At 39.5% G+C, this 13065-nt stretch overlaps 1 protein-coding gene across 3 annotated transcripts in view; it reads right to left on the bottom strand.

Moving 5' to 3' along the window:
• The window catches only part of LOC309859010 (uncharacterized protein C8orf88), a 40783-nt gene extending 31500 nt beyond the window's left edge, over positions 1–9283 (bottom strand). Inside the window, exons 1-2 of one of the 3 annotated variants that reach the window (XM_082719417.1) lie at positions 8087–8223; positions 771–869 (exon numbers count right to left, since the gene is read on the bottom strand). In XM_082719417.1, coding sequence (XP_082575543.1) covers positions 771–843 — 73 coding nt within the window. In that variant the 5' untranslated portion in view covers positions 844–869; positions 8087–8223. The other 2 variants (XM_082719416.1, XR_014308486.1) reach the window with 2 other exon arrangements.
• Positions 9284–13065: the final 3782 nt, after the last annotated feature.

The following is a 13065-nucleotide window of genomic DNA, read 5'->3' as shown; positions in this document are numbered from 1 at the left end:
TATTATATATAATATTATATATAGTAATATTTAGGAGATATATACATTAACATTTAGGATATATATATATATATATATACACACACATACACACACATACATACCTAAGTTAAAATACAGAGGCCATTCTGGCAACAATGAAAAAATAAGTTAAAATACAGTATACCTAAGTTAAAATACAGAAGCCATTCTGGCAACAATGAAAAAAATAAATTCCAATAAAGGAAAAAGTATTCCAAAAATATGTCCAAAATACTAGTTTAACAGGCAAAAGAAAAATCTTTAATTTTAGAAATTTTTGTTTGAATTTCCTGAAAAGTGAGACCCTATGTCCTAGCAAAGCCCTAATCTGTAACTATTGTTTTGTTTGTATTCATTCATTTATATGCTGTTAGGAATTATTTTTAAAGGTTAATTCTCCAGCAGGATTGCTCTGCAGTGAGCATAATTTCAGGGCACAATTTGTATTGAGAGTATCATTCTAAGCAGAAGCAGTTAACCATAAAAATGAGACATTAAAAAAAGTACACAAAGTTGTTGGGAGGCAAGAGCTATTCTTCCTACATTTGTTAGTCTGATAGACTAGGGAGACTCATAGACTATTAAGAGTCTTTCTCTTTGGTTTTTAAATTTTTCAAACAAACAAGATCATTAGTTTTCATTATTTCTTACCCACCATAAACAATTACTTCATATATTATTTAGTCTTTCAAATACTACTTAGCCATTAAACAATTAATATTTAAAGATATGTACCCTAGATTACTCACCAGGGGGAGAAGTCAGATGACGAACAGGTCTTGCTGGTTGAAGCGGTTTACCAATCAATTTTTTGGTTTCCATTATCACAAAGACCTTGAGGTTCCATACTTTAGGAAGAAAAAATGTATCTTATCTTTTCAACAAGATGATCAAGATGTTTTTATATACATACATACACACACACACACACACACATACAACCACAATATTCATTTGAAGATAATTTATTTTATAAGTTAAGGTGGAAACCTTAGACCTCTTTACACCATCTGTCACAATGGAACATTCCCTCTTTTGAAACATTTTCCTCTCATAACTTTCCTGACTCTTCTTTTGGTTTGTTTCCTATTTCTTTGACCACCTCTTCTAACTTCCTTGGCTTATTCCTCTTCTTTTCTCCAGTTAAATTTAGGAATCCTTCCAAATTTGGCTTTGACTTCCCTGACCTCAATTATTCTGAAGATTTCAGCTACCGATCTACATGACAAATACACCCGAATCCATACATTTAGCATCTACCTCTCAAATTCCAATTCTATTTTTTTAAATATTTCCATTTACATCTTATCACAAACACATCAAATTCAAGATATCCAAAATTAAATTCATTACTTTGACTCCAAAGATGTTCTCACCTCTGGTATTCCTTATAAAGCCTTCAACTTTCTCAGACCACCTTTGGTTAAATAAGATCTAAATTAAGAGCCTCCATACTATAATTGGTCTCTAATTCCTGTCCATTCTATTTCCAAAATATTTCTCAAATCTATTTTCTTCTTTCTCACCACTACTTTCTTGGTTCCACAGTAGTTCTTAATTCAACTCACCGATCACTCAGCCTGATTCAAATTCTCCCTTCTCGCCCTATTTTCATGGGACTCAGTGAATATGCCTGTATCATGGCATTAAAGAATATTGTACTATATTATAATGACTGATTTGTCTTTTATACTTACAAAAGCAAAGAGCGGATTCTTTAAGTGAGGAACAATATTTTCATTTACCCTATTTCCCTGGCAACTAACACAGTACCTGGACTAGATCCAAAGTAGGTGTAACACAAGCATTTGCTGAACAAATGGGTGAATATAACCTCTTTCTCTCCAAACTATGATCTCTTTACACAACATCTGCTTTAAAAACTTCAGTTCCTGGGGCGCCTGGGTGGCTCAGTGGGTTAAAGCCTCTGCCTTCGGCTCAGGTCATGATCTCAGGGTCCTGGGATCGAGCCCTGCATCGGCCTCTCTGCTCAGCGGGAAGCCTGCTTCTACCTCTCTCTCTGCCTGCCTCTCTGCCTACTTGTGATCTCTATCTGTCAAATGAATAAATAAAATCTTTTTTAAAATAAATAAATAAATAAATAAATAAAAACTTCAGTTCCTATTATATCCTGGATTATTCATAACAGAAACAGAAGTCAACATCTACATTGTCATGCAGAGTAAATCATTTATCTAAGTTACATTATTTAAGATTCAGAACAACTCTATCAATTAGGCCCAATTAAGAGTTAGAGTTCAGGTCTCAAGTCGGCCTACGTGGGTTCATGTTATGGTTTCAGCACCTAGTGATGTAACTATGGAAAACAATAGCATCTATCTCCTAGGTTTGATGTGAAGACTAAGCAAGATATATGTATAAAGCATTAGCACAGTGCCTGGTACATATTAAGAGCTTAATAAATGTTAGCTGTATTTTTTTTTATAATCCTAATTTTAGATCTAAGGCTTGGAGAAATTAGGTAACTTGCCCAAGGTCCTGAATCAAGGAAGTGACGGCATGTTCATCTCCATGCTTCTGGCCACTAAGAATTAAGAATCTTGTCCAACCTTTTTCTACCTCACACCCAGGCAGACCTGAACAGGTTCTGGTTAAGTACCCTTATGTGCTCACAAAACATCCCTGTGTCTATCCTCTTCCAATGTAGTTCTTACTGCACTAGTTGCAATTACCTATCATCTGACCACTAAATTACAGTTTTCTCACACAGGTGTATCTCCAGTGTCTAGCACAGTGCCTAGAACACTGTGGGTGTTTAATAGATTTTTGAATTCATACGTGGTATTTTGTCTCACCATGTATTTATACATTCTGGAGTTCCTTCCCTCTCCCTGCTGCTCTTCTCCTCTAATGTTATTCATCTTTCAAGACCACAGTCAAGTTCCTGTTATTTCCTTGGAAAATATCCTCATGTCTCAATAGTAATGGAAAATAAAGTAGTTTGTTGGAAACTTTATAGTTCCTAACAGATAGCTGACAGTAAAATAATAATAACAATAATAATTTATATTCTTATCTTTCTTCTTCCACTACCCCTACTGTATTTTATTTATTATTTATCACAGTAAATCTATTACATGCCCATATGATTAGACTGAGTTAGTTGAGTCTAAAAAAGAACTAGATCTTATTTATCTTTGTGTGCTAGTACCTGCAACATAATTAGTTTTACTAAATCAATCTATAAATTTAAATACCTCTTAAATATAACTAAATCTTCTGGTGCATGAATAGGACACAGCCTTCCAAATTATTATGCCTATTAAGACAAAGCCTAAAGTAAAATTCCATCTGACTTTGTATCCGCTCATTCAGAAGCAATTGTAACCATATGATTTTTAAGCAGATTATTACCCTAAATAACTGTTTCCCTAAGTAAAGAATAGAGTTAATAACTCTCTTTTAGCTCCAAAGACATGCTTTCTTCTATTTAAAAAATGCCTCTGGACATAATTCAAATGTAAAATCATAAATTTTTCAACAACCTCTCAAAGTTAGCACTGATAACTAAACACAAAATAGTTACTTTTTCCTAAAGTTTGGAGATAAGCCAGCCAGTATTCCAAATTAATACCTATCAAGTTTTGTAATGTGTCTTTTATCTGGTATTTCAACACGGCTATTAACAAACTTCTAAACAAAACTAATGCTGTCTGTACTTGTTGGCAATACAAATTTGATATAATAAGAAACAGAAAAATTATAAGCATATGTAGCAAAAAAAAGTATTTCAGACAAATATTGAATATTTTCTATGTGGAAGGAAAAATTTTAAATAAGGACCAAAAAGCAATCTAATATTGTGTTAATGTTTAACCTAAACGTTATAAATAGAACCCTAATACTAGTATGTAGTAACTTTCCACCCTGTTTCCCATATGAAACTAATGAATCAGAATACAATAGAGTACTGTGGCACACACTTTCTTGTTTTTCATTGCTCAGCTGAAATTTAGTTGATAGGTTGTAAAGTCCTTTCCAGTTGCTGAGCAATGCAAATCCACAGTATTCAAACTAGGGATTTTCAAGAGTTGGGGAGTTAAAGAACTATTATGTGGTTTTGCAACACAAGTACATAAACAAAAAATAAAAGATCTTTTAGTATCACCCACTCTTTCAATATATAGTAGGAAAACTAAGCAAGAGCCCCAGATAAATTCATATAAGTTAAAGAAATGAGAAAAGATAATGCCATATAGTATTCTATTTAATATTTTTTAAGTAAACTTATGCCTGTATAAAGACACTGATATTATAGGGAATAAGTATGGGATACACAGTATACAACAGCATCATGTTACAGTGTTATTAACGGAAGATGCAAGTATTTATAGTAAGTATCACTGTAAAACTGATCCATAGACTCTTAACGTATGAAGGACAGGATCCACAAACCAAAGCCTAATTCTTAGTTTAGGTTAAAAACAGTAAAGATTTAACTGAACTACAAAATCACTATACAAAATAACTTTTAATTTTAAACTCTAATACCTGCCTCACTCATGCAATGTAGATCTCCAAAAGTTTCCTTTGAAGCTACTAGAATGACCTAGGGTAGGCATTTATGGCATCAACTGTTACAAAGGACAACACTTGCAAAAGAAAAAGAATCCTACTTATGACAATGGATAATAAGTAATGGGCCAATCATGGAGTTGTCTTTTAAACTATGAATACACAGCCCTGTAGTATAAATATTTTTTAAATAACATTTCGATCCAATGTCTCAAAAATTTAATTCTAGGGGCGCCTGGGTGGCTCAGTGGGTTAAAGCCTCTGCCTTCGGCTCAGGTCATGATCCCAGGGTCCTGGGATCGAGCCCCACATCGGGCTCTCTGCTGAGCAGAGAGCCTGCTTCCTCCTCTCTCTCTCTCTCTCTGCCTGCCTCTCTGCCTACTTGTGATCTCTGTCTGTCAAATAAATAAATAAAATCTTTAAAAAAAAAATAAAATTAAAAAAAAATTAATTCTAATAATTCATGCTGAGAGCTATTGAATAAAGTTTTTTTCGAAGTTTACATATATTTAACAAATCATCTTAAAAGGACAACTGCTATGAATAGAATATTGATCCACACGTCAGGAAGCTTTAGTGAGGAAGCTTTGCTATTCTACATCTAGCAATACTTAACAATATCTTGGGTTCTTTTTCTGTTTAAAAAAAAAATCAAACTAAGTATGAACCCTAAAGATCAACCAATTCAGAAATTATAAATTTATCTAGAATTTTCTAAAATACAGTATAATGGGATAATAAGCACAGATACTGACCAGTTGGGACATAATCTTACTACACAATATATACTATTCTTTTTTAATTCAAACTCAATTTTTTAGGTCCTATTACATGCTAAATTCTTTACAGATATTTCACTTAATTTTGAGCCATATGTAGAGAATCATTATTAGTAACCTTATAGATGTGAAACCTAATACTCAGAAAAATGAGAGAGATTCTCAAGTTCGCATGGTATTTGGTATTTGGTAAAATGAAGAAAAAAAGGCCATGTCCTTGTCTCTAACTTGCATGTTTATTAAGTGAAAGAAAGACTTCCAACTCTCTAATCAGTAAAAGAAACTCTAGTTAGTAAAATGAAAGACATCTGACTCTCTAGTATTCCATTGCTTAATGGATTTTTTTAAATCAATTATGAGAAGGGACATTTATATATAAAGACTTGCTGAATAAATTGATATGTACTAATAATTTCTATTTCCTCAATTTATCATTTTTCTTAGAATACTAAATAAATTATAAGATTACTATGTTTTCCTCATTCTGCAGACATGGTACAGTGCCCTACTTATCATGGGTCACAACATAAGAAACATACATACCAAGTACTGTATTTAGAAGCTGGATACTATACTTAAAATTTCCAACTTAAATTCTACATTTCTTTAGACAATGCTGATGGTTTTGCTGCAATTAAGAAATAAGACCAGGGGCGCCTGGGTGGCTCAATCGGTTAAGTGTCCCACTCTTGATTTTGGCTCAGGTCAGGATCTCAGTGTCCTGGGATCAGCCTTGACTTAGGCTCCACACTCAGCGGGGTGTCTGCTGGAGATACTCTCTCTCCCTCGCTCTCTGCCCCCCCACACCCGCACACGCTTTCTCTCTCAAATAAGTCAATATTTAAAAAAAAAAGAAGAACAAGGAGAAGAAGAAGAAGGCACCTGGGTAGCACAGTAGGTTGAGCAATTGCCTTTGGCTCAGGTCATGATCCTGGAGTCCTGGGATCTAGTCCCACATCAGGCTCCCACTCCACCAAGAGTCTGCTTCTCCCTCTGACCTTCTCCCCTCTCATGCGCTCTCACTCTCTCATTCTGTCTATCTCTCAAATAAATAAAATCTTTTAAAATCATATAGATGAAGGATATATACATACATGTTTATAGCTGTATATATGCACATATATCTATATATACACACACAAATAGGTATATTGGAATATTAAGCCATAAAAAAGAATGGAGTTCTGCCACTTGCAACAACATGGATGGATCTAGAGTATAATACTAAGCAAAATAAGCCAGTCACACAAATTTCACTAATGTGTGGAATTTAAGAAACAAAGGAACAAAAGTTAAAGGCGGGGGGGGGGGGGGGGGGGACTCCTAACTGTAGCGAACAAACAAGTGGATACTAGAGGGGAGATGACTGAAGGGGATGAGAGAAATAGGTGAAGGGGATTAAGAGCATACTTATCTTGATGAACAATGAGTACTATATGGAACTGCTGAATCACTATAGGATACACCTGAAACTAATATAACACTGCACATTACACTGGAATTAAAATTAAAAGAAATAAAATCATATAAAATTAAATAATCTGAGAAGTGAAAAGACCATGTTTTCATCTACTTCATGTATGTTTCCCATATGATAATCAGATAGGATTTAATCTCAATTTTCAACTTCAAAATATCAAACAGAATTAGGATTCCTTGAAACCACAAGCTGCTCGCAAGTAAACAGCACACACTGATGAAACTGACAGACGAAAAGTAATATAAAGGAAATACAGGGGAGTAAGAGTTAAACCAATTGTGACTTAGGTGATTAAAAAGGTATTTTATACTCCACATATCAGGCCGCCACATTCAGGAAAAGTTAAAACTAAACTATCAAGAAGTTTTAAGAGGAGAGAATGTTCCATAACATTTTCCATTTCATGCCTTCTCTCTTCACAACTGATCAAAAAATTTGTATTCCTCTCCGTAGGGTATCTTTCAATAGAAACAAAACTGACCATTTAAGTAGGATAAAACTGCCCAGATAATGGGCTCTTGTAGATATGTAACTAATGTAACTGTCCTTTTCTGCAACTTTGCCTAAATTATCAGCAATTAAACCTTTTGACACAAATACTGAATCATCATGTTGTCAACCCGAGGCTGTTACATGTCAACTACATCTCGGTTTTTTTAATGGCACATCTTTACACAGAAATTATGCGGTATGTCTTCGTATACTTTCAGGAACCATTCGATTTTCCTCTGTGAATTAACCATATGTGGTTTCTTGGCCCTTTTTTTCCTGCCGGGTTTTCTTTCCTATTGAATATAATTTCATCTAACTAATTATTAATTTGCTGTTTATTTTATTAACAAAAACAACGACAATAATGTCAAGGGGAAAAAATCTGCCCGAAATTAGTAGTGACGGTGCCAGGGGATGAGGGACAAAACGTCTTCAAGGACCGGGTCCTGGGACAGAGGGCGCTGTGTACTTAGCTTTCTCTGGAGTTTATGTTTTTCGTTTTAATTCGCCCTCAGCGGAGTACCTCTCCCTCGGGCCACTTGCCCCTCGCCGGGCGTTCCCACAGCCGTCAGTCACCACCCTCTCTTCTCGACGCGCTCGCTCCCTCACACTCTACCACCCACCTGAGGGCCCAGCCTGATTTGCCCCGCCCGACCCCAGGTGCCCCCTCCCTCACAACTTTCCCGGCGCCCGACCTCAGAGACGGCGCCCACCGCCTCCTCACACCCGGGCCCGACTTCTGCCCTCCCAGTTCGCCTTATCCTCCTGAACCACTTACCGCCTCAAGATCGGGGAGGATTTCGGGGCAGCAGCGTCGCCGCGCTCAGCCCAAACGCGGCGACCCAGCGCCCCGCTGCCCGTCGGGGAACGGCTCCCGCCGCGCGTCTGCTGGAGGCCGAGGGCTGCGGGGATGGCGGGGGCGGGGCCGACGGCGGCTCCGAGGGGCGCGAGGCGGGCGCGGGGCGGGGCCTCGGGTGGCTGGCCTCGAGCGCGGCCGCAGCCCCGCGGGGCCAGAACCGTTAAGCCGGTAGCGCGCGCGCTTCCCAGGGCGTACTGGGCGCGCGGGAGCGGCGCGGGGCTTCGGGCAGCCGCGCGGCGTGCGGAGGAGACCCGGGATGGCCTCTCCCAGGTGCTGGCAGGCTCGCCCGGTACTGGGCACGCCCGCATGAACAGCCTTCGGGACCCCAGTCGGCGGCCGTGCTTGCCCGGGACGGGGAGGGCGAGCGGCGGGCTCCAGGCAGCGACTGTGAGCGAGGCCGCCTCTGTGAGCGAGGCTGCCCGCGTGCTGACGACTGAGTGCCGCCCGCGTCAGAGCGGCCGGCCGGCCCCGACGGGGCGGGCGGCTGTGCCCGACGCTGAGGCGCCCGGTCCGTGCTGGGAGGCCGGCTCTCAGAAACGGTCACCAGGCAGGAATACTTACCTCAGACCGCCGTCCCCAAAGATCAAGATTAGTTGAAGCAACTCCATCCGAATCCTTAATTTTCAGTCTTCACCCTTTTTCTTTCATTCACGTTTTCTCTGTTCTGGGAGAGTCCCGTGTGGGTGCCAGCTGTAGGCTGCGGGGACATGGGGGCGCTACACGGGAGAACAGGATAGTCCTGCCATCACAGGGCTCAAAACCCGCTGGGAGCCTGAGCTAGGGGCAGTCCGGTAGGCTGTGCTAAGGACTGTGGTGGAGGCACAGGTGCAAGTTGGCAGCCCAGGACAAGGGATGCCTAAACAGACCCTTGGGCCTGGGGGGTCGTTTTCAGAGCAGAGCCCGGCTGGTGTGTTGCATTTGGCAGGGGGAAGAAAGCCCGGAAGGAGGAAGCGCTAAGGAAAAGATGGCTTGTCTGGTGTGGGGTCGCTGGAGTTAGGGAACCGATAGCGGGGAAACGACCACAGGAGCCGTGGACGCGAATTAGGTCCTAAATTTTTCATAGTTTGTCTTTTTGAATATTTGACAGATCATTCTGACAGCAGTATGGTGGGCAGATTTTCTTTTAAATATTTTATTTATTTATTTGACAGACAGAGACCACAAGTAGGCAGAGAGGCAGGCAGAGAGAGATATTGGAGGAAGCAGGCTCCCTGCTGAGCAGAGAGCCCGATGCGGGGCTCGATCCCGGGACCCAGACTGAAGGCAGAAGCTTTAACCCACTGAGCCACCCAGGCGCCCCTGGTGGGCATATTTTGAGGGCAGGGAGGTAGAGCAAGATGAAAGAGGCTGCAAAGCGGCTTCCTTGGAGGCATTTGCAGTAACTCCAGTCAGAAATTATGTCATACAGGGAATGAAGATCTGAGCGACGTTGCCGCAGTGAAATCCACAGTTTGGTGACAGATTGGATGGAAGGGGTGACTGAGAATCTAGGTAACTCTTGAGTTTCTGACTTGGGCAAACAAGTGAATAGCTGGTAGTGTAAGAGTTGGAAATGATGAATTCAGAGTGGGACTCTCATCAGCTATTTTATAAATTCAGAAAATATATACCCATACATATACAGACCTATACACATACACACACATGTCATGGGCCCATAACAGACAAAATGGAACATTAGGCAAGGGATGCTGATTGAGAAAATTTGTGCATTCTAGAAAGAAGTATTTAGAGAACTTAAAAGACAAGTAACCTCCAAAGGATGCTATGTAAAGGCATAGAAAGTTTGTCTAGAATGTGATAACTAAAGAAGGAATGCCTCTCTGAAAAGGGATCATCTAAGTACACCTTAAAACACATGCATAATAGGAAAAAAAAATGTCGAGTTAAGCAGAAGAAATCTTAATGCCCTGGAACAAGAAAAACAGAGTTTGCAAAACTCAGAAACTGACATGAGATCAGTATGGCTAGGCAAGAGAAAGCAAGAAGAGACTATGAAAGATGAGTTTGGAGAGATGGGAAAAGCGAAAATCATACAAGCCTCCAGTAGGCAGGTTGAATTTTACTGTAAGAGCAATGGGACAGTGGGGCAGTAACATGATAGGATTTACCATTTTAAAAGGTGTGGTTTCAGAATTACTTTCATGCATAGTTATTTAATGTAGAAATGACTTGCAGGAACATTCCTATCCCCAGACAACACCACACCTGGTATGTCCTATGGCACGGAGCACCAGAAGTCTGTGAACAATGGAGTCAATAAATCCTTCCAACCCCCAGATGTAGAAAATTGTAAGTGTAGGTTTCAGTTCTCATCAATCTAGTCAAAATAGAAGTTTTCTTCTTCAAGAAAACATTTAGGGGCGCCTGGGTGGCTCAGTTGTTAAGCATCTGCCTTCGGCTCAGGTCATGATCCCAGGGTCCTGGGATTGAGCCCCACATCGTACTCCTTTTATTTTAAGGGCTTTTTTTTTTTTAAATTTATTCATTTGACAGAGACCACAAGTAGGCAGAGGCAAGCAAAGAGAGGGGTTTGACAGGGAGGCAGGCTCCCTGCTGGGCAGAGAGCTGGATTCGGGGCTCGATCCAGGACCCTGGGATCATGACCCAAGCCGAAGGCAGAGGCTTTAGCCCACTGAGCCATCCAGGTGCCCCCATACTCCCTTTGTGGAGGCCGAGAAAAATTAAGGCCATCCCACCTCAGTCTTTAGCCTTAGCATAAGTAGAGCCATCTCAGACCCCTGTGCCCAAGGGCTGAACTTTCCCCTACTTTACTTTAGTTCTAAGGAGCCCCACCCTACTTTAGTTCCAGAGACCCCCACTCTGCTTTAGTAACAAGAACCCATAAATACCCCTGCCTTAACTAAGCTCAGGTCCAAGTCCCTACTCCGCTGCGTTGGGTATACTTGGGTCCAAGCTTAAGTTTGTCAAATAAACCCTCGTGTGATTGCATCAGTGCTTGGCTCCTTGGTGGTCTCTCGAACAAGAAAACTCGGGTAACCTTCTTGGCAGGAAGCCTGCTTCTCCCTCTCCCACTCCCCCTGCTTGTGTTCCCTTTCTTGCTGTATCTCCCTGTCAAATAAATAAAATCTTTTTAAAAATTTTAACAATATAACATATACAATTACATATACATTATACAATTATTTTGTATAGATTACTATATGAAATCAACAGAAACTATTGTGACAAAAAAGTTTGAAGAAAAAAATTTTAGACCAAACTAAAATCAATAATCCATTTAGAGGAAGAGGTAAATTTTAGACAGAGGTAGTAGACTCCAAAACTTTTTAGTAATCAATTGAAGAAGAATGAATCATATAAATACATTGGGAGTTTGGAAAATTTCTTGTTGACTTGACAAGAGATACTGGCATCTACAAAGGATAATCTAGAGCTCATCATACACTTCAACAACAGCTTGACTAGTTAGCAAGTACTTTCAAGAATACTTAAGGTTAGTCACACTGATCAAGAAAAGCTTAAAATGCTCTAAAATCATCAAGCTCATATAAGAAAGTCAACAGGTTTCCCCAACTTAGCAATACACTAAAAACTGACATGACTAAATAAGCTATGATTAAAATTAACTTTTCTAAATTCTCAATAATAAAAAATAAATTTTGATTAGCTATGCTGCAGAAAATACCAAATTATTTACTCTCACAAAGGAAATGCATTATAAAATTGTCAGATAAAGAGGCAATCAAAATACATAAAAGTACAAATACAGGGAAAAATAGGGTGGTTCAGGCAGTTAATTAAAATACTTTTATGGATTTTTTTAATAGCTGGTACTTGTCAGCTTTTTAAAATTTGTAACAGGATGCCATTCTCTCATTCTAAGTAAATACTTACTTTGGTTTAAAGAAAGATTTGGAGAATGGATTGAGGAAAAGCAAGAACGGAAATAGGAATCCGAAGAAGGATAATTCACAGTTAAATGGGTCTTTTATTAAGTAGAGGTTTTTGTTACCATTATATTTTCATATCTTATTTGACCTTCACAGTACCTACCTTTAAGTTAATAAAACCCAAAGCACAAGTAACACACATAAACAGGTTACCTGCTCTCACGAAATGTAGTGTCTTTGACGGTACAGATTCACAAACAGTAAATTACAATTCTAGAAGCTAATTGTTCCTATAAAGGCACTCCCAGGGCGTGTGTGTGCCTGATTGGTGCTACTGAAAGCCTGAGGAGTTGGGAAAAGCTGGAGGCGGCATTGTCTAGTGTTTACCAAATGATCTCCTTACTAGCCTCCTGCCAGTAGTCTGTCTCTCATTCACTCATTCCACATTTACAAACCATTTTATGGAGGATACATACAGATGCACACAGACATATAATCATTACAACAAGTCATTAAAAAACCATAATAGAGACTTGGTTCTATTCAGCTTAGCTCAGGGGGAAAAAAAAGTTTTGAAGACCTATGCCTGTTAGGTGCCAGGCACTGAGGATACAAAGACAAACTGAAATAAGACAGTATGACTAAGGAAAAACCAGCAAGAGGAGAATGATAGTCTTGAGAGTACCTATCAAGTAGGGGTTCTGGGTGGCTCAGTCAGTTAAGTGTCTGGCTTAGGTCATGGTCTCAGGGTGGTAAGATCAAATCCCTGGTTTGGCTCTGTGCTCTGTGGGGGCCTGCTTGAGATTCTCTCTCTCCTTCATGCTCTCCTCTCTAAAATAAATCATTTTTTTTAAAAGAGTACCTATAAACTAATAAAATAAACGGTAGTATATGAAGTAGTTAGAAGTATATACTTGGAACAGAAGTAGTACAAGGAAAGAAATAATTATATTGGGGGTGACAGAAAGAAGGATGATCATGGAAGGGTTCCAAGAGGAGGGGAGGTACCGCCTGAGTAGAATTTTCAAGGATAAAAAGGAGTTT

This window comes from Mustela nivalis (assembly GCF_964662115.1).
Source record: "Mustela nivalis genome assembly, chromosome: 2".
NCBI classification, from domain to species: Eukaryota; Metazoa; Chordata; class Mammalia; order Carnivora; family Mustelidae; genus Mustela; species Mustela nivalis.
Note: the sequence above shows the minus strand (reverse complement) of the source record. Positions and strands in the feature narration are given on the sequence as shown.